The 22,237-nt window shown below is 36.8% G+C and overlaps 1 protein-coding gene across 15 annotated transcripts in view; it reads left to right on the top strand.

Moving 5' to 3' along the window:
• The window catches only part of KDM6A (lysine demethylase 6A), a 150,618-nt gene extending 128,611 nt beyond the window's left edge, over positions 1–22,007 (top strand). For 8 of the 15 annotated variants that reach the window (XM_053971958.1, XM_053971952.1, XM_053971953.1 and 5 more), the window contains 13 exons: positions 11–140; positions 1,614–1,719; positions 2,449–2,654; positions 5,105–5,169; positions 5,268–5,342; positions 6,669–6,817; positions 7,796–7,910; positions 9,468–9,655; positions 10,825–10,966; positions 16,300–16,426; positions 17,352–17,522; positions 17,784–17,862; positions 19,763–22,007. In XM_053971958.1, the coding sequence (XP_053827933.1) occupies positions 11–140; positions 1,614–1,719; positions 2,449–2,654; positions 5,105–5,169; positions 5,268–5,342; positions 6,669–6,817; positions 7,796–7,910; positions 9,468–9,655; positions 10,825–10,966; positions 16,300–16,426; positions 17,352–17,522; positions 17,784–17,840 (1,531 nt within the window). In that variant the 3' untranslated portion in view covers positions 17,841–17,862; positions 19,763–22,007. The other 7 variants (XM_053971955.1, XM_053971949.1, XM_053971957.1 and 4 more) reach the window with 2 other exon arrangements.
• The last annotated feature ends 230 nt before the right edge of the window (positions 22,008–22,237 follow it).

Below are 22,237 nucleotides of genomic sequence, written 5' to 3'. Positions count from 1 at the left end.
TTCCTTTTAGGAATCTGGGTAAAAATGGCTTATCTAACAGTAGTATTCTACTGGATAAATGCCCACCTCCACGACCACCGCCTCCACCGTACCCTCCCTTGCCAAAGGACAAGCTGAATCCACCTACACCTAGTATTTATGTAAGTAAATCTAGTGGCAGAAGTACATTGCTGCCTGATTTTTGCAATTGTTTGGATATCTGAATTACATAATGTAATTATTTTAAAGATGCACTGTTCATCACTGAGTTCTAATTACGGTGCTCTCCAAAGTGGTGTATATATATAGGCAGGAGAAATGCCAGCCATAAAGAAAATTGTGAGACATAGTTTGACTCTTAAAGGACCTGTAAATTAAGAATTCCAATAAACAAAAGGAACAATAATTCAGATTTTTTATTTTTAATAGTCAAAATGTTGGCAGAATAAGCAAAACAGTTCATTATGTACAATGCACAGCATTTCAGAAATGTATGTACAATTTTTTGCAAGTGACAGCTTATGTATAAATGAGCAAGTAATTAAACTAAACTCCCATAACAATCTGCTTCAAAACAGAGTGAAGAAAAATGAATAAAAGTTGAGGTGATGTTAGGAACAAAATGTCACCAGGAAAAGGCAGGGTTTAGTTGAGTAGTATTTTCTTATGCAAGCATTACAACTTTTGTTCTGAAAATAAAGTTTCATAATAGCTTTACTGAGCTAACTTCCTTAGTAATAGAAGAATAAATTACAGGATATCCACTTCCTTAATAGCAGAAAAATAAATTACAGTCTGTCCATACAGGCAGTGTGCAAAGCTCAAGCTGGCTTTGGTCACCTTAATCTGGGGACCAGAAGAGGCTGGCACTTGGGTCTGAGTGTGCTGAGAGCTGGGTTTGGCTGGATGCAACAGTGCTTCCAGATGTTTTCCAGGTGTTGCACCTGAACTCATCTGCCTTAATAAAAGTCCATCGCAGCTTTGTTGAGTGCTCACAAAGCTGGAAAGTCACCACCCTGCCACGGGCTGTGCAGTTGTGCCACTGTTAGGGAACTCTTTGTTGTGTTTTGTTTATTGCTAGAAATGCCTTCAGCATTCTAAAGGATTCATAGCAATAAAAAAAAAAATCAGGAGGGAGGCTATAGCATAAAATTGAGGTTATAGGTGCAGAGAAGCATAAGAAAATCAAATCAACCTTTCTGGTTAACATGAGATACACCATGAGAGAGTAATTATACTGTTTCTTGTATACATTAGCTGTAAAATTAGCGCTTTTTACTTCTGAAAAGAAACTGTATTGCTCTTCAGAGAATTTTGTAGATTTAGGGAATGTACAAGGCTACTGTCAGATAAAGAAATTAAGTTCAGGAAACCTGAGTTGCAAAGCTGAAGCAACCTGGGAATAATTCTTGCCAAGAAACAAATTACAGTAACAAATTAATTTCAGGAGTGAACCCAGCATTTACCATAGAAAGAACTGTATGGTGTAGCTGTTCATTCCCCACAGTGCAGGGAAATGCAGAAAATTCCTGTTTTCTTTCTGTTATTTCTCTTTTGTTTTACTATTCTTTCTTGTTTAACAAATACGGAATCTAGATTGATCTGACATCTAATATTCCATTATAATTTTGCAGTTGGAAAATAAACGAGATGCTTTCTTTCCACCTTTACATCAATTTTGTACAAATCCAAACAACCCTGTTACTGTAATACGTGGCCTTGCTGGAGCGCTTAAATTAGGTAAATTTATTTTTGGATTTTTTTTTTTTTGCTAACTTTGGGGAGGAATTAATGTTTTTTAAAGATAAATCTCTCAGTTCTTAGAAGTGGATATTATATTTCTATAAAACTATTTTACCTGTATATTCCAAGTCGTTAGGGTAATTTGTCATATCTTAGTTTGCTGTTGTTTCTGATCTTGGTCTTTAAAAAAAAAAAAACCTCACCACAAATATAGCAGATTTTGTTGAGCACAGTGGGGAACTGAGCTGTGGATATGGAAGTTTACAGCCAGACATTTTCCTATAAAAAACTGGATGCATGTCTTTGTGTTTAGATCTAGTCATCTATAATTTGACTGTGTGCAGTATTTTGAAGTCTCTAGGTAGATAAACTATCACTGCTGGTAGGAAATGTGTTTTATAATGGAAGTACATTCATTAAGCTCTGCTCTGAAAAATACTTTCATGATAATAGGTTTGAACATTGTTTGCAGATTTGTTCAGCCAAGGCGTGTAAAATGTTTCTTGTAAAATAGTCCATAGCTGCCAAGTTTTTTTAAATTTTCTACTGGATATGTGGATGAAAATTTTTTGGGTGTTAATAATTCACATTCAGGTGGGCAGTGTTGTGAAGACTTAAAGGGTAAAAATGATTTTAGAGTAAACCTTTTGATAACTTCAGGCATTTTCCTGAAATTGTTTTATTCTATATTAACCTTCATTTATTAATTTCATTGCTATTAATTAGATCTAGGACTCTTCTCTACTAAGACATTGGTAGAAGCGAATAATGAACACATAGTAGAAGTAAGGACACAGCTACTGCAGCCAGCAGATGAAAACTGGGACCCCACTGGAACAAAGAAAATCTGGCGTTGTGAAAGCAGTAGATCTCATACAACAATTGCAAAATATGCACAGTACCAGGCCTCTTCATTCCAGGAGTCTTTAAGGGTAAGCTAATTGCTACTATTTGAGTTATTCACAAACTCCATACTGACTGGAGCCAGTTAATAATGGCTGTTAGAAAACATGGAAACCGCTAAGGAAAAAGACACGTTTCCATTAGCATGAAGAGCACAGGTAAATTTTTAAAATCTGTTTTGAATAGAGGGTCAAATAGTATATTGTTCTTCCCAAATGCTTAGTGTAAACTTCAGTTTAATAATGTAAAACTCATGGTTAGTTATGTACTTTAAAAGTTTATTAGTTTAAGCTTTTGTATTATAATGTCAAAATTCACATTAAAATACTTAGAACTCGAGGCTTTTTTACAATTTGGATTGCTTCTAATTTCACACATTTTGAAATCAGATTTCTTTGTTTTTCCTGCTATCCTGAATTAATTTGGATGTGGCTTATTAGAAGTTTACACTAATACTAGTCTTTTGTTGGGTTCCAAACATAACAGTTCATATTTAGTTTAGAAGTTTTTAGGCTTATGTGACAGAGTGAAGTATTAGAAATAATATTTCCCCTTCCTGCCTTGGCAGAGGGGTTCGACCCCATGATCTCCAGAGGTCACTTCCAACCCTAACTATTCTCTTACTCTGGGATTCTATGAAATGTGATTTTATTGGTATTTTTAACATTTTTTACTGAAGTTGTGAGCATATTCTTGAAACTGGCTATGGGCTCTCCTTGGTGGCTTATGTTACCTGGAGTTGCAAAAAGATTGGACTAAGGTAGAACTAAGACAAGAAGATAATTTTGACCAGTTGTTTGTTAGAAAATAGGAAAAAGGTCAGTGTGGGGAATTGACTATTGCAGTTTTCACTGCCTTTACACAGAAACAGGAATTACTTCAGTGAGAAGGGAAAGAGAAGTTCTAAATTTAAATTTTTTGCATTAGAGGAAAGGAATAGAAACAAAGAAATTAATTTCTAGTTGAAGAGAATGGAAGGGAATCTAGTCATAAGGCTTTGAGCTGGTACAGGATGAAGAAAAGAAATGAATACCGTGGGAAGTGGGGGGCACGGAAATCTTCTAGAACCTGGGAGTTTTCTTCCTCTGCCATGGTAATAAATTTCAGTAGGATATTGGCTGAAGTCTTCTGGTCACTGAAGGTTTCTGGTGCCCCTTGAGCTGTGGCACCAATGTTGTATTCCTGTATGTGATTCCAGAGGGGCTGGAGAACATTTCATCACTGGAATGTAATATCTGTCTATATATCTGTATCTGTTTATCTATATAAATTTTTTTTAATTGTATATCATTTAGCACATACCACTGAAAGCCTCAGCTTTGGATTTGCACCACAATGTGTCCTGTAGGGTGTTCTGTTGTTTTTTCCTTACTGTTACAAACTAGTGGTAAAAATGCAATACATAAAAAGTTTTTAGGAGTGATGATTTTCATTTTTCCCCTGGAAATTAAAAAGACACTGTACATGTGTCCTTTCCCTAACACTGCTCTGACCTGTCCTTAGGTGACTTTCCAGTGTTTAAATGAAAGCTTTATTTCTTCTTTCTATAGCCACAGTTCTCTTGGCTTGCCCTAAGTGATCTTTTTTCTTTATTCCTCTAACAGCTATTGCATTGCTTTTCTAACATGTCTTGCAGCATTTGATAAATCCATCATCACTAGGTTCCTTTTTGTTTCTCTTTGTCCTTCATTCAAAGGATGAATAAGACTTTCTCAGGTACACAGGGCACTTTGAGATTTAACAACAATCCCATTCAAAGCCAGAGATCTTTGGATAGAATCCAGACAGCTCCTTCTTCCTTTTTGTCTCTTTCTTTTTCCTTCTATGTACATACACTTGCCAAAATAGAAGTCTTTAGAATAGGATTTTGAGCATAGTCTGCTAAAAAGATCAAATTGCATCATTTAATATTGGTTGGTTTTTTTCCACTAGCCGTGGTCTCAGCTACTGCTAGTGCTAAAATAGCATATGGCTATGAAAAATTCAAAAGATTTTCTATAATGGATTTTATTAAATTGGTTTTATAAATATTAGTCATCCTAGTTTCCTGTCAGAATACCTGCTTGACTTTGCAGGGAGGTAGATGTTCTTATTTTAAAAAGTTAGCAGAATTCTTTAATACTGAATTCCAGGTCACTCTCATAATGGAGCAAGCCAATATACTCATTTCCAGCTTGAATGCAGGCCAGCAGAAATATTTACAGTGTAGACATTTTCTGTTGTCCTGGCCTGCGTATCATGGAATCTGCAGCCATGAAGAATTTTATTTCAGTACATTTGACTGACTTTTTTTATTTTCTTCACAATGAAGAAATGTTGACATAAAATCTTAGACATGGGTATTTCAAAGTTTGTGTCAGTATCTGGAAATAAATATACTTATATCTATCTCTGTGTTATCACTTTATATATTTTATATGTCCTTTTGTGTGTGTGTATGTATATATATGTGAAAACATTTCAAAATTGTATTTTATAGGAGGAAAATGAGAAGAAGAGTCACCACAAGGACCACTCAGATAATGAATCCACATCTTCTGATAAGTAAGTGTGTTATAACTATTCATTCTGTAGTTGGTTATATGTGCTATTTTACATCATTCCCTTTTCACATTTGCCTGATACATTTGTTACATTTGCAGCTCTGGGAGGAGGAGAAGAGGACCTTTTAAAACAATCAAGTTTGGGACCAACATTGACCTGTCAGATGACAAGAAGTAAGTTGATTACAGTTTCTCCTGCTCACAGTGGGATTCTACATGATGATAATCCTTCTGGAAATCCAGTGCAGTATTCTCAGACATCAGTCAGTCTGTTGATAAATTCCAGTTTCTGCAATGAAATGGTTACCTTTGTCTTCAAACTGTTGTTACAAGTCCTTCTCACGCTAAAATATATTTTCAAACTTCTCTTCCCAGGATTTTTGTTTTTCCAGAAATTAGTTGAAACATCCATCAGAAACCATTCTTTCTAGTCCTCATTCTAATCCATTCCCTTTGTTTCATTGTGAGGCTTTAAATTGTTTGCTTACTACTTTATTATTCTGACAACACGAAGTTTTTAGTTTTTGCATAGAAATTGTAGGATTAAAAAGGTTTTTTTTCTTTTTTGTCTGAATTTTTGTTATTCATTGTTTTTTTCCTTTCATTCATACTGTCATCTGTTTTCACCTTTACATAACTCTTGCTTCTATATCCAGTAACAGTGTTCAAAATATGTAGGAAAGACCAGACCAATGCTTACCTGTGGGTAAGCCATGATACCTCTCAAGAGCCTCAAAACCAAAATTGAGTATTATTTAAACTATATCTCCTTCAGTGGGTAGATGAAGGTAGCTTAGAAGATACTAGAAATACTCTGAAAGCATGTTTTTATTGTCCAGTAATAATTATTTGGTTCAGTCTCTGGTTAATACATACTTCCATCAGAGATCCAGCATGGCTAGGCTGTCAGTCCCACCAGCTGCAGTACAAAGATTCTGGTCTATTCAGTCATAAGAAAAGAAGAAAGGTTTATGGTGTTTGGGGAGTAAGAACCACTGAAGATGATGACATCTTTTGTGGCTGAGTCACTAGAAGATCACAGAATCACTGGAAGATCAACGTGTGCATCTGTGGATGTGATCAGAGGTTGCTACAAAATTTTAGATATTAATGCCATTTTTCTATAAAGGAAATTCCATCTGTAGATGCAAACTAGTTGATTATAAACTATTACTCTAAACAAGCCATTGGGAGAGAGACTTCAAATGAAGCAAAGTTAAACCTGAGGCTCACAGGGACTTGGATTTTGATACTTGAAATAGTTCTTGCAGGATCCTGAATAGATGCCAGGTCTTCTGATCTGTAGTTTCAGCTTTGGCTACAAAATTATGTTTCCCCTCAATTAGCCTGCCAGATTTGTGATTGTATTTGGAATTCTTTTAAAATTGAAAGAGTAACACACATACCTATGCTAACAATTTTTTGGAAATGTTTATGTTTCCCAGTCTCTTTTAAGAGTTTCAGGGATTCACAGTTTGTCAATTTGCTATCTTGCTGCAGGTGGAAGTTGCAACTCCATGAACTGACAAAACTTCCTGCTTTTGTACGTGTGGTATCAGCAGGAAATCTTCTAAGCCATGTTGGTCATACCATCCTGGGCATGAACACAGTGCAGCTCTACATGAAGGTTCCAGGAAGCAGGACACCAGGTGAGTATAACCATCAAAATCACATGAAAAAAATCAGGTTCTGCTGTGGGGTGTTGGATTTAACTGCACTTCAGATTTCCGGTATCTTTGAGCATGTCTAAATGTGATAAATATACATATTCAATATTTTTATAGTTCTTACTTAATTCTGCATTTTCAAAGCACTTACAGTGGAAATCTATGGATTTCTGCAGTACTAGGGAATTGCCCTGTTTACCTCTTGCATGCAAGAGTGGATTCTTTAAGGAGAAAAAGAAAGTTGGGTTTATATACATGGACAGTATTTTTATTTTACATACCTTGGAAGTTTTTAGAGGCTTCCCAAAAGGGTCTGGTGCAATCCTAAAAATCAGAGACTTCCACTTTTTTAGATTTTTACTGTCTGAGAATAGGACTCAACCCTCCATGATGAATTGTGCTGTGTTGGGGCCCTGGACTTGAACTTGAGGAATCTGGACTAAATTTCAGGGTCTGTTTTTTTCTGAAGTAGATCTTCAGAAAATTCCATTAGGGACTGTGTCTCAATTTTCCAGCTATCTAAAGAAGATAAAATACTGGGCATTTCTACATGAATTTTGAAATCTTTTTCGGAAAGATTTTTGTACTCCTTGCCTGTTTAGTGCCTGAAGTCACAAAGTTTTGCACCTGACCAGGACTATCAGGAGATATCATGAACCAAAAAATCTGAGCTTTTGAAGTACTTGTTTCTACAGGAGGGAGGAACTGCTGAAATATTGGTCAGATCCCCAAGATTGGTATTTCCAATTTTGTATTCCACAAACTAACAAAAGCAGAATTCTCATGTCTCTGGTAGCTTAACTGTGTGAAGCACCTAAATAGTGTATGTGTCATATAAAATACATAAAAATACTTAAACTATGCTCTATGTTTTTTTTAGTAATTGTATCTGCATTTCCTGGCATTGTTTTGGTAGAAAGGCCTTACATAAAGTGTGTTTACTTTTCTCTTTAATTTCAGGTCATCAAGAAAATAACAACTTTTGCTCAGTAAATATAAATATTGGTCCAGGTGACTGTGAATGGTTTGTTGTCCCTGAAAGCTATTGGGGTGTCATGAATGACTTCTGTGAAAAGTAAGCTGGATATGGTTTTTTTCTCTTAATTTTATCAATTTTTTTTTGTGCCTGTCTCAGACCTGAGGGAGGAAATTAATGAGGGTGTTCTAAGGGGACATTATTTTGTGGGTTTTCCATGTAGTCAGAAAAGTCTTTTAAAAGGTCATGCAAAATACCACATTTGTACAATATACAGAAACTTGGGTTGCCTGTGACAAAAGCAAAAGCAGAATTCTCTTGTCAGAAGCAAATAGAGAGTCACTGGCACTTTGGCATGTTTTCTTGTTGCATTTAGAGTGAAAGCTTAATTTGCTCAGATCCAGGAGGTGCCATGGCAGGTTTTGCTTAGACTTACATATTTGTAACTCCCTGGAAAAGCTGAGGTACCCTGAGCATTGGGGAACTACTCAGCCAGCTCAAAGATTAGGATTTCTCTGCAATGCCTTGTGTGGAGTGCTTTTAAAAACAAACAGAACGACACTTGTTTGTACATGCACACACTAAAAAAGAGGGAGCATCAGTTGTGTCCCCTAATCATGCCAGTACTCAAACAGGAGCCTCTGAGGTTGATCATATGGAAGAAGGTTTTTCTTACCCAGTTGAGACTGGATTAAGCTCTTGACTTCAGAACTTTTCCAGAGCTCTGCGAATTCATCTCAGTGTCTCTCTATTTTCTGCCTGTCTGCTGACAGCTGTTCTTATTTCATCCACCCTTAAAAAGATAAGCTATCTCAAAAATATAATTTCCACTGATGGAATAGTGATGTCTCTGGGACAACAGGCCTTGTTACTTGCACGTCACTGTCCTTCTGAGGCTGACAGAGAAACAGAGAGCTTGGTAACCTCACAAAATGTCTACAGTGCCTCTACAAAGGCACTTGAGTGCCTTTGAAAACTGTGCATTGCAAATAATCTCTCATGGTGCAGTATAAAAGCAGTGTAATATTGAGATAAGAATGGGAGAGGAGTGTGGATTTTGCATAACCATAGGGGAAGACTTCATAGTTAGGAAATCCATATGGAGGTGTTTTTCCATGGTCTTCAGAAGGGTCAGCATTTCTTGGCTGGTAGCACAGACCCATGGATCATAGCTAAAGTGTTGCCAAGAGGTTGCTTGTTGTGTGGGCAAGCTGCACATGCACACACAGACAGCATGAATACATGTTCAGAACAGAAAACATCCTTGGGAGCTGCTGTGGTCTGTACAGGAGGTCAGGCAGTGATGGAAAAAGCAGCACTGGCCACCAGTGCCACACTGGATCTGACCAAGGGTTGGTCTGCCTCAGCATTAATAAAATACTGGGAAACTTAAAGGAAAATAGAACTTAACTGGAAGCTATAAACTGATGTCACATGGGAAGGTGTTCTAATGTATCGCAGATGTGAAATGTGGAATTATGATCAAGAATTTTACAGATGGCACTTTTCCTTTTGGCTACTGTTTGTGGGTCACTCATTAGCTGCAGCAAGCATTCATGGTGATGGTCATTTTGCACAGGTATCAGGCATTGAAGTACCTGCCACTAACATGTCCATTGGGAAATGCTGAAGACTTTATCTGTCCTCTTGTTTCAGGAACAATATGAATTTCCTAATGGGATCTTGGTGGCCAAACTTGGAAGATTTGTATGAAGCCAATGTCCCAGTTTATAGATTTATTCAAAGACCAGGGGATTTGGTGTGGATAAATGCTGGCACTGTTCACTGGGTTCAGGCTATTGGCTGGTGCAACAACATTGCGTGGAACGTTGGCCCTCTCACAGGTATGTGTGAGCAGTGCCTGAGCTGAGCTCTCTGTAGGTAATATTATACTGCACATGGCACAGAACCTGCCAGTTCTTACTGATTTTCCACACTTTACTAGATGAAAAAAAAAACCAATGTGTTGTGTTTTTAAAATATGATGTGTTGAAGCTTTAAGGAATTCCATTGTAAAAGGAAGAGAAAGAAGCAAGAAGGCAGTCTTGGCACTCGTGCTTTGAATGGGCTTGTAGAAGTAAAATGTGTATGTTAATTTATGTACTGTCTTCTTAGGCCATTTCTTAACTTTTTCTCCCAAATTTGTTCTACCCAGCAAAATGCACTATGGATTTCATACAAATTTAAGGACTAGTCCTTGGTGGGAGAGTGGGTACCTAATAACTCTTTGGTGAGAGCATCAGGAAATGCAAACAGTTGTAAAATTTAATTCATAAAAGAGCATTAGGTTTCTCAGACCTACTGCTCTAGAATTATTCAGTTTTGAACCATGATCTTGGAAGAATTTTTATCTGTGAGTGTGGAAGGAAATTCTGCAGCTAAAACAAGAGTCTGTCAAGTGTTTGAAGAGAATGTACTTCCAAAAAAACTTCTGCTTTCTTAAGTAGTTTAAAATGTGTCTTTATATGGTGCAATAAAGAGTGTATCTCTAGGGTTGTGTGATTGACTGAGAGATGTCTCATGTTCAGTCACAGTAAATTTTGTAAAATATTTTTAAAAGAAGGGTGGAGTGAGTAGGCTGCTTAATGAAAAAGTCTGACTCACTTCTTCTCTCAAGAAGAGATTATATACCATAGCAGTGTAGAATCATGATAAATTGTGAATAGAGTGAGATGCAGACATTTCAAACCTGGAATTTTTTTTTTAATCTGGAATATTTTAAAATTTACTAGTTCACCATTTTTGAAATACTGCTCCATGTTCAGCAAAGAAATCAAACACTTGTCAGTAACTTGTCTGCACAGGTATTTGTTGCTGCTGTGGTATTGTGTGTTCTTTCAGCATCATAAATACACTTCTTACGACATTTTAAAGAATGGAAATGCAGTTGGAATGAATGGCTCATTGTGAATGAAGTTTAGCTGTAAAAGATATAAATTATTATTACAAACAGAGAGATCTTGGCTGATAATTGTTCCTTCACCTGCCTGATTGCTCCTGTGTGTTTGTGCAGCCTGTCAGTACAAGCTGGCAGTGGAACGGTACGAATGGAATAAGCTGCAGAGCGTGAAGTCCATAGTGCCCATGGTTCACCTTTCATGGAATATGGCTCGGAATATCAAGGTCTCAGATCCAAAGCTTTTCGAAATGATAAAGTAAGTTTTTGTTTATTTGAAGATTTACTGTGCCTTTTTCCTCTTCACACATAAGTCAGTGGTTGATTTATAAATAGTTCTTTGCAAGACCTTTCTCTTCCTGGGAACCAAACCAAAATTACTTTAGATTCTGTTTTTCAAGCACAATACTTACAGGTATCCCTAATTTTCTTATCTTTTATATGATGTTATTGTGGCATAGCTTTAGAATCATCTAAATAACTTCTTTTAGTTAAATGTGCCATAGACTTAATTCAGCAGTTTACAGGAAGTTGGCTTTGATCACAGCAGCTGTTTGGAGTATGTATCATCAGAAATAGGAAAATAAGGTCATCAACCCAAATATTAGACTTGGAATATATAGTCATTTTTACAGGAAAGTTAAATTCTACATTTCTAGAACCTGTAGTTAGTGTTCTCATGTTGTCATTTGGAGCTGTCCAGTATGAATCTTTTAGATAGGTCCAGTATAAATCTTTTAGATAAAGACAAGTAAGAACTTGAGAGCCTTCTTCCCTTTGCTCTTCTGAGCAATGAATTGATTGATGTGTAAAATAATAATTGAGTTTAGTGACATTTCTCATATGCACATTCCAAAATGCAGGAATATTCCAGGCTTCAAGCATCTGTAGTGATTTTCTTCAAAGGGTGCAACTTCAAGAAATGTAAATCATATTGCAGCACCATACTGAGGATGGGGAATGAATGAACATGTCAGCATATAACATAGGTTTGTCTTAAAGTGGGGGAATGAATTCCAAAGCATATTACTCATCATGAGAATCCTCTGGTAGCAGCACACTCTGCTTTGCCTGAGTCTCTACCAAAGCACTTCTGAGCCCTTCTTAGTCTTACCAGCATACTGGATCAACAAGAATTGAATCTTTTTATTATTTGCCTTGAAATGGGCTTTAAAAAAATGGGTGAGTTAACTTGTGAAAAAAGGGGCAAAGAAGAAGAGTGTCTTTTTTTCCCCCAGTGGGATTTTTTGGTGACATCTGAGTGCGACATCTTTTTACAGTAGAAATTTAATTTAGGCTTGAACATCTGTTGCAGAATGGTGGCAGTGGGGAAATGTTAAATTTGGAAGAACTGAGAATGTTGGAAGTTGACAACAGGGAGGTTTGTAGTCACTCTAAAGCTTGATTACAGGGTAGCATTTGTGTGTGAATACTTTCCTAACATCTAGGAGCCAATACTTAGGGTAAATAAAGCATTTGCTGAGGGCCTGGCAGTCCTGCCCCTTCAATTAAACAATTAGTGCTCATATACCTAATGCTAGCTGTCATAAAAAGGAGAAGAGAAATTGAGTAGCTAGAAATGAGAAACAGGGGAAAATGCAGGAGAGTGTGGGAGGGAGAAAGCCAAAAAGTCCAAAAAATACCGCATCCACAAGCTTCACTTTTATCTTTATTTATATAAAATACATACAATGCCCAGCAGACATCTATTGTAAAGCTCAAAGCAGTTCTGGAATGTTCTTGAAAAAATATGATTTTGGCATTTTGGCCACTTGTAATTTTGCACTTGCCATGGTTTTGGGTTTAAAAGGAGAAGAATGTGACTGAGCTCAACATCCTTCTCCAGGAGATTTGCTTAAAATGTTATGAAGAAACACAGAGGACAAAATGGTAATTTGCTATTGTCTTGCTGGCTGACAGCAGCCCAGCTTTTTTTAGCAAGAGACTCAAACTTTAGTGTAGATTACAAATAAACAGAAATGCTGAAGAACAGATAGAAATTTTGGGTGTGCATGTGCATTTGCTTTTTCCACTCTGCTGAAACCATTTCCAGTTTACTCGGATTAAGCCTCCCCCATCCAGGTTAGTTGTCAGCCAAAACTCAAGTTCCTGCTGTGGCTACAGAGGAGAAAAAGAGGGGATGATTAGCTCTGGTCTGTAATGTCCAGTAGCAGCAGCCTGAGATAACTTTTTGTTATGGTCACTCCTGTAGTTATGGAATAGCAGTTCCTAGAAATCAGTATCAGCACAGCCTGGTGTCTGATCTTGGCTTTGTAAACCCACTGGAAATGCAGAAACCTTCATTAATTTCCTTAAGAGAGGGAAGCAGTTACATAATTTTCCTGTGGGCTCCTTGTCTGCAGGAAAAACCATCTGGGATCATGGCTGTTGTCCACAGCACCTGAATTTTTAATGTACAAAATAGAGACATTTATAAGTTATGTATATGGGAGTGTATGCATATGTTTAAAAATGCTGGAAAAAATAGTCATTTTTTGATAGAGCTGATTGAATTTCATCTTGGATAGCTGGCTTCATTGTCATCAGGACATAAAAATAAGTGACACAGCTGTCATCTTTTTGCTGAGCATAGATTTGTCAAAAATTGCATGTCAAAGATACATAGTGTTAAGGTAGTTTTGACTTCTGTCTCTGGGACTTCTTAGGTATCAGCATAGTACAAAAGATTAGCTCTTGAAAAATGATAAAAAGTAGCTTCTAATTCAGTTTGAAAGATAAATACAAATATATCTTAGTGGTTGTGTGAAAGCAACCACTGCAGAGTCAATAAACTAAAATTTGAGCATAGATAAAAATATTGGGAACCAGGTTAGTGATGAAAAGAAATGGAGTGTTAGAAGAGAAGAAGTAATAGAAAGAAACTTTGCTTTTGGAAGAAATCTGATGCCTTGTTATATTTTTAGTTAATGTGCAGTTCAGTTCTGTCTTGCAAGGTAAAAGTCAAAGAGCAAAACCTGAAACTTTCTCATGGCATGTTTTTTAAAGATTTGATTTTAACAGTAGAAGTGTGAGCAGGAACATAGCAGAAAAAAACACTGAAAACTTGGCTGAGGGAGGACAGCCCTCATGAAAAGAAAAATTAACTGCAAACCTCTTAGATGGAAGCCAGGACTTTTACAAATGCATCTGAGGAAGAGAAGAATTTTAGAGGTAGAATGAACATAGTAATAAAAGCTTGAAAAATTAATTCCAAAGTAACTGAAATACTAAGTTCTATTACAGAAATAGTTTCAGAAATGTAAAAGAACATGACATGGGAGAAATTATTTTGCACAAAATCATGAAGTTAGGTAAAATACTTTTCAGCATCAGGGAAGCTGTATTACTGGAAGGTACAAAGAGGTCGGTTCTGCATTGCCATTGGGATGGTCTCTGCACCTTTGAGAAGTTCTACTGAATATTTGAGTATTCAAATGGGTTTATCACTGCCCATCTAGAATAAATCAGGGTTATGTCCATTTTTAATTCTCTTCTGTTGAATTTGAATTTGACTGGACATGATTTACTCATATCCTTATGCCATACCTGCAAAGACTTTGAGAAGGGGTTGGTCTAGATTTTCTTCCAATTGAGTTCTCACTATACCAGAATAAAAACTGGCCTGCAATGCTAAAAGCTGACCCCACTGAACTTGCACACTGTCACTTTGCTGGGAATCTTTTTGGCTTTCTTAAGGCTTCCCAAACTTCAGGAAATTGTGCTGCATATTCACATGGATAGTTTGTATCCATTCTCTCATATTTAAATGCATGAAATCATTAAAATTTACATTTTCAAGGTCCATTACTAGGACCTGAATTTTATCCAAGGAGAGGGAGTTCACGTTCAAGCTATTGTTTTCTGCTTTGTTTGCAAGTTTGGCAAATATTGTAGCAGTGTTGTAAGTGGGTTACATTCTGGACAGTTTTTTTTCACAACTGTAGCTTTGAAAATAACACTTTGAAAAGTCTTTGGAAGTCAGGAGTGGAGAACAATGGTGGCAGGTGTGCAGGTGTGCATGTAGTTGCTCTCTGGGATGCCCAGAGACTTTTCCAGGTAACAGCAGAAGAGAAGAATGGTACCTTTTAAGTTTATTTAAAATAATCAGGCTGTATTGCATAAATGAATGCTTTTCCAAAATTAATGAGCTTGTCAGGAGCACAATAACCCAACACTCAAATGAATTAATACTTCATCTATCACCTATGGTTGGCCTTAACATCATAACTCACATTCACATCAAACTTCAAAAGAGTTGAAGGAGTTACAGCTTAATGAGCTGCATAATTTTCTTGAAATTGGGTACATGAAAATAAGATGTTTAACAGAGAAACACACTTTCAGTTTTATGTTACCCTTACAGTGAGGGTGTTAGTGAAGCCATAGTGAAGCCACTGTTTTTAGTGAAGATGAACAGTATGAGTGTAAAAAACAAGAGGGGAGAGTATTTTCAGAATCCTGAGATTCTACTAACTACTTGGAAACACATGAAAGAAATGTGGTGGGATTTTTTTTTAAATAGAGAATATATGTATTACATGTCTCAGGCTCTAATGGGAGAAGGTTCAAGTTGAAAACACTTGATAGAGCTCTTGAGCACTTTGTCTTCTGTCCAGTGTTTGTTTTTACCCTTAATTCTTTTCAATGTTCCTTCTGCTTCTAATGAGCATGTAACATAACTACCCTGTGGAGGAGAAAATTGAAGGCTGCAAAGGCTGCAGCTCAAATAAATAGGGTAGCTGAGAGCTAAAATTATTGTAAATAACATTGTAATTTAGAAATTTGGTGACCTATTTTGCCAGTTTTTTTTGAAGAACATACGTAGCTCATAAAATGCTGGAAAACAAGTTACATTTTCTTGTAAGGAAGAGAACAGTATAAAATTGTGATGTAAAATTATTTAGGTATTTTTTGCCTTTACAGGGGGGTATGACAGGGAATTGTGGGTTTTAAGTTGACATTTGAAGTTATTCTCTTCATTCATAAAATAAGAGCTAGAATTGATTTTTTTTTTTTCTTAATACCAACCTGTCTGTTCTTTTTCCTTCTGCATGGGAGAAGATACATGTTCATAGATTCTGTACCCACTGTGTATAAAGTGATTCCTGGCAGAACTTGGAGTTCGAGAAAATTCAGGATAATAAAGTTTAATACTGCCAAGAAAGTAACAGAAGTTTTGGGATGTTAAAAGAGTCCTTTGGATCAGGCTATAGTCACACAAAATGTAAACAGCTATGCTGAACTTGGCAGTTCAAACTAACTTTTTGCTGACAAAGTTATGGTTCAAAATAAAATACGTGAATTGCTTTTGAAGACACATTGTTCTGTTGTGCTTAAAAGATCATTCATGTGTTTCAGTCAAAAATGAAGGGTACAGCCTGTTTGCAGGGCAAGGGGCAGTCCTGAAAGAGGTCCAGAAGCACAAGGTCTGACTTCCCCCTAAACCATGAGTCCAGTGATTCTTTCTAGGCAGCTGTTTCTGAAATCCCAGAGGAAGAGCAAGCTCCAAGTACAGGGAAGAAACTGAAGCCTTCTTGAGTTTTACTATCCAGTTGAATGCTGAACTGAACACACAACTGCTTTTGGTTGCAGGTACTGCCTGTTAAGAACTCTCAAACAGTGTCAGACACTGAGGGAAGCTCTGATTGCTGCAGGAAAGGAGATTGTCTGGCATGGACGAGCAAAGGATGAGCCAGCTCATTACTGTAGCATTTGTGAGGTCAGTAAAAATGTGTTGGGTCATCTACCCTTGTAATAGTTGTTCAAATTTTGCCCTGTCTTTTATTGTGGGTGATGTTTAAATTTTGGTTCTAAGCTGCAGCATCTGCTGTGTGCTGTAAGCACATCTGTGTGATTCAGTACTGCCTTCCAGGAGCTCCTCCAGATGTTTTTCTAGACATGGGCTGTATTTTGCTGAAGGCTCTCCCACAGTACTACCACAATTTTGTTTTTCACTAGGTTGATTTTCAATTCTCAGTTATTATAAAATGTTGTTATCCCTTCCTGCATAAAATTTGAACTGCTGAGCTTCATTTTAAAGGAATATTGGTCTTCATTTCAGAAGTCACCAACACACCCAGAAGAGAGAGAACTTAAGTCCTTCTTTTCTGCAGGATATACCTTTTTTTCTGAATTTTTTCATTCTGCTTACTGTTAATACTTGCTTTAAAGTATTGGATAATAGTTTTCATGAAGCTTAAAAGAAAATAACATTTTCCTACCTCCTGAAAATGAGTTTCTAGTTATCCTCTGATGGAACCTCTTGGGCAGGATAAGCATGTGGTTCAGTAGTTAGGAAATAACTAACAAACTTCTTTAGCAGACAGTAAAAAGGAAAAATAAGTATAATTTTTTGAAATAATCATCTTACTATTTAGCAAACTAATCCTGCTTTGTCAATATTGACCCAAAGCTTTCCTGTGGTACTGTTCATGCAGATATCCTAAGTGTAATATTAGTGATTTTACACTGCTTCATTTCTCTGCCCAAGCCTTAGGAGAATAGATTTCCCCTGAACAAATCTAATTTTTCTCTTTGCATGCACAGGGTAAGCTTGTAAATCTTGAAGAAAACGCCATTTTCATGGTTTTAACTTTTTAAAAAATGAAATTGTAACACTTGGCTTTCTGTTTCCTGTCTAATAGGTGGAAGTCTTTGATCTGCTTTTTGTCACTAGTGAGAGCAATTCTCGAAAGACCTATGTTGTACATTGCCAAGACTGTGCACGAAAGATAAGCACGAACCTGGAAAACTTTGTGGTGCTAGAACAGTACAAAATGGAGGACTTGATGCAAGTCTATGATCAATTTACATTAGTAAGTCAAATTAATAAGTGGATGCATAAATACATTATTTGTAAAGCAGTGGTAGACTGTCTTGGTGCTCCATTGTACGAGTACCACGGACTTTCTGATTCAAGTGGAGGTTTGGGTTGTGTGTGATATTTGCAGAACAAAACCTGAAGAGTCAGAATTGTGTGAAATACTACAGTAACTTGCTGCAGAACATAACCACTGAGTTTTCAGGAAAAGTATGATGTTACAATTCATAAAGTTGTGGCTTTAAAAATCCAATAGAGATCACCTGAAGACCATAACTGGATCAGATGGAGATGGGAAGAATCAGGACAGTGAAGCTTGGAGAAACTAGCACCAGGTTCAAGAGCATCTCTAATACATTGGTTGTGGTATGAAGTCAGTATAGCAGCAGAGCATCCTATGCACTCAGACCCTTCCCCTTCCCCACCCATCCCCTCCCAAATCAGCACTGTCCTTCTGCTTAGCAAGTGGATGCTCTCAAACAGTTCTGTCTCTTGGCTTGGGGCCTCCTTTGCAATTCAATTTAAAGCAAAAAGCCTCTTTGCCATTATAGCTCTGTGCTATATATGGCAGCCTCCTGCTTTGAACTGCGTCAGCACAACTGTCCTAACATTTCACCCAGGTTTCATTGTTCCAGGCAAAGATGGCTTTTTTGTAACCACATTGAAAGTGATGCTGGATGTACTTATAAGCCTTGGCTTTCTGTCGAAGGAGACAAACATTGGACTAAGTGTTATGGGAATTTCATGTTGGATTTAATATGACAGCCCAGTAAGGGTTGTGCCTTTTGATTTGTTTCCAGGTGCTGCAGAAAATGTGTGTTTAGTTATTTAATGTATTGGTAGTATGCTAAGCTGTGACCTTCTGAGTTAAGGCCTCAAGGTTCGTCAGTAGAGGCTGGCGAGAGTGTTGGGACCATGTCCTCTGAATTTAATTCTCTTCATTAGTCCCACAGAGCCTGGGTTGGTTAAACTTCAGTTCATGCTTCTAGAAGGTCACTGTCATTATAGTCTGTGAAATGCTGCAATTTCAAAGTGATGATCTGTTACAGAAAAACATACAAATAAACACCTGTTCTCAGATACTTCATCCAGTTGAGTGGAAATGGGGAAGAATGTTTCCGTATGGAGATGAGAGGGAGGGAGGGAGGGGTATTTTGTTGTCTGTGCTTACACATTATTTAGGTAACAGTGATGATACTGTCCCTAGAACAAGGGTTCTCAATCTGGAAGTAGCTCCTACCCCCACCAAAACCTAAGGATGGGGCCCTAAAGGACATTGATAATTGTTCTAGGAAGTTGCTGTGCCATTCATTTCTTTCAAAGGGGATACACACTCAGCTGGGAAGAGTCATAGCCCAGAAGTGACATCTGTCAGATGCAGGAGGAGAGTTAAGGTTTGTTGTAAATCACGGGATGAAGATAATCTCAACTGGCAAAGGTGAATTAGGCCAAAGAGAGACTGGGGTGAAGTACCAGGAGCAAACACAGGAATGAGCCATATTAGAGTTCCATAGCTGGGTACTCTGATATGATCTAAAGTGTCTTTAATGACTGTGAGGAGATTTTTTGAAGGGGTTCCACAGATAGCAGGAAAAGAAGAGGAAATGCCATGAGAGACTCAGTACTTTGATGGAATGCCACAAAATGCAATACTGGGAAGCAGTTAGGTCATTTTCTGGATCTCGTCTCCTGGCAGGAACAAGACACCTCACTTCATTCTTGAGGCACTTGGTCCCCATGGCAGAGAATCTGAGACCCTTTCCACAGCTACCTTAAGCTCAGGGGGATATGTTACTGCTCAGGTAGAGGGGAGGAGGGGAAATGAAGCCCACAAAGGCTTTGGAGAGCCACAAATGGACCATCTCCCCATTGGTAAACAGGTTGAGAATCCCTGTTTTAGATTGTATAAAAATATATCTACACTGAGGCCACATGGAGCTCTTTGCTGCCACAGCGGGACTTGTGGCTGCTCACATCATATTAACACGGACATCCCCACAGAATACTCCAGTCTGCAGTACAGGCAAAATTCTAATGCAGAATGTTGATAAACTACATGTTGTCTTTGAGTAAAGTGGAAAAAAAATGCCATTATTCTCTCAAAAGAGTCCTGAAGTGTAAAAAGAATAACGTGTGTGACTTTTAAACTCTCATGGTTACAGTTTGTGCAGGTCTTAGTTAAACACAGAGTTTTGCACCCTTGTAGAAAAGGTAATTTAATGTTTTCTCTTTCAGGCTCCTCCATTGCCATCCTCCTCATCTTGACATTTTTTCATGGACATTAAATGAAAACTTTTCTGATATTCAGGAAGTGACCCAGTTCTGCACCACTGATTTTTGTAGCTATCCCGTAAGGCTGCTGGCTGAAAGCTGTGTCTATGCAACCTTCCAAGTGCGGAGTGTCAACCAACTGGACAGGAGAGAGCACTGCCTCCTACTCCAGAACTCAAAACAAATAAAGCTCATCCAGCTGTACTTCAAAAAAATAATTCCATGTTTTGTATATATCTGACAAAACTGGCAACATTATACAGACTACTGACTTGAAGACCACCTCTTTTGTATTTCTCTGTTTCTGGGCTGATGAGTTGGTTTCATCCATTTTTCCCCCTTCAGAATTTCCCTTGGAAAAAGTACTAGCTTAGCTGGTCATTTCTTTGTAAGGTAGTTAGAAATTTTAAGTCTTTCTTTGGGCAACTTTTTTTTTCTTTTTTTTTTTTTTTTTTAATGTGAAGAGTTAGGTGATATAAATTTTTTACTGCTTTTATGTTTTTCTGTCTTGTTTTGAAACCATGACGGTTACACTTTTGGTTCCTAAATAAAATTTAAAACAATTAACAGCCAAGTCACAAAGATAAATGGGTTGCACATAGACTAAGGAATAAACTTCAGATTTGTGATTTTTGTTTCTAATCTTGATGTAAATTTACACTATTTATAAATACATATTTATTGCTTGAAAATATTTGTGAATGGAATGCTGTTATTTTTTCCAGATTACCTGCCATTGAAATTTTAAGGAGTTCTGTAATTTCAAACACTACTCCTATTACATTTTCTATATGTAAATAAAACTGCTTAGCATTGTACAGAAACTTTTATTAAAATTGTTTAATGTTTAAAGTTTTTCTATTGTTTGAGTTTTAAAAAGATTTTATGTACAGTGCCCAGTTTTTGTTCTTTTTTGAATCTGATTATATATATTTTATATATACTCTTGTGCTTGTGTATATATATAATATATATAGAAACTCAAATATAAATATGTGTATAAAGATTTAGAGACTAAATTTTTCTCGTTTTAAGTTTTACATCTATGGTAGATTTGAGGTGTCTACTGTAAAGTATTGCTTACAAAAGTATGATTATTTTTAAAGAAATATATGGTATGTATCCTCAAGACATAGAATGACCTTCAGACTGGTTTATTGTTAAATTGCACTTTTTGCAATAACAGACCAATAAATAGTTGCTGCCAAAATGTAGTAGTAGAAAATAAGTAATGGCTAAATTTTAAAGCTCTTGAAGAAAATACCAACTTTGACAGGAAGTTTGGCACTAGTTTTAGAGGAGGAATGAAGAAGATTGAGTTGTGGTGGGGATGTTCTCTAGATTTCAACCAAATTGCAACTTATATATTACAATATGTTCTATTAACAATTTTAAAAGTTAAGACTGAATCATCTTGGCGTCATTGTTGACCCCAAAAAAGGACGTTGTTTTGTGGTATTCTATTGTATTTTCACATATTTTGTAATACGAATTCACTGGTAAATTTTTGAAGCACTAGGTTTATTTAGGACAAGTTTATAATATATCATTGTAACAGTTTGCAGTTTTAATGATGGTATTTATTTTAAGTTGCTCCTTTCTCATTAGCTTCTTGAAAATGCATTAAATCTAAATTTCAAAATTGATAGCTTTCTTATCGATCAGAGTTGACTGATGCGGAAGGTTCTGCATCCAACAGTTTCTCATAATTTCTCATTAGTGGGGTATGTTAGTGGTTGCATTGTTAAATTTTTTGTAATCAGTGTGAAGTGTTACAGGCACAGAGCATGCGGATAGTTCCTTTTGAACAAAAAGAATCGCCTCTTATGTTGTAGCTTCAAACGAAGGGTGTTCTAATGAAGAATCAGCACAGTTTATCTAACGCTGTTACAACAGTTTAACCACAGGTAGAGCTGACTTTCTTGCTAGTTCTTACTAGTTGGACAAAAGGGTGTAGAGATTAAAGAAAAGTGTAAAAAATGTTCTTGCCAGCAAAATTATCAACTAGCAGTTAGGAAGCCAGTATTTGCAGTTCTGTAAAGGTGTAAGTCTCAGCTCTTGATAACAAACTCTACAAATCATTTTTTTTTTACTTATGTATTTTATGCAGTCATAAATATTGTAATCTTGACAAACCATGCTGCAACTGAAAAGCTACTCCTTTAAAGTAGTCTTAAACCCAAATAAAAGCAAGATACACTTACCTCAACTAATGGTAAACAAAAAGTCCTCATTTCTCAGTGCTGTAAAAGAACATTGCTAATTAGGAAAGAGTTACTGTGTGCTAACCAGAAGGGCTTTGTACCTTTCCTCCCCCTTGGAAAAGAGGATATGGCATTACCAAGGAAGAATATCCATATTTTGCCAATGAGCAAGTAGACCAAATCAGTAGAGCATCAGGCAGCATTCCTTGTGCTGTGGGAAGGGTTGTCATGAATT

The sequence above is a fragment of the Vidua macroura genome, chromosome 2, assembly GCF_024509145.1.
Source record: "Vidua macroura isolate BioBank_ID:100142 chromosome 2, ASM2450914v1, whole genome shotgun sequence".
NCBI lineage: Eukaryota > Metazoa > Chordata > Aves > Passeriformes > Viduidae > Vidua > Vidua macroura.
Note: the sequence above shows the minus strand (reverse complement) of the source record. Positions and strands in the feature narration are given on the sequence as shown.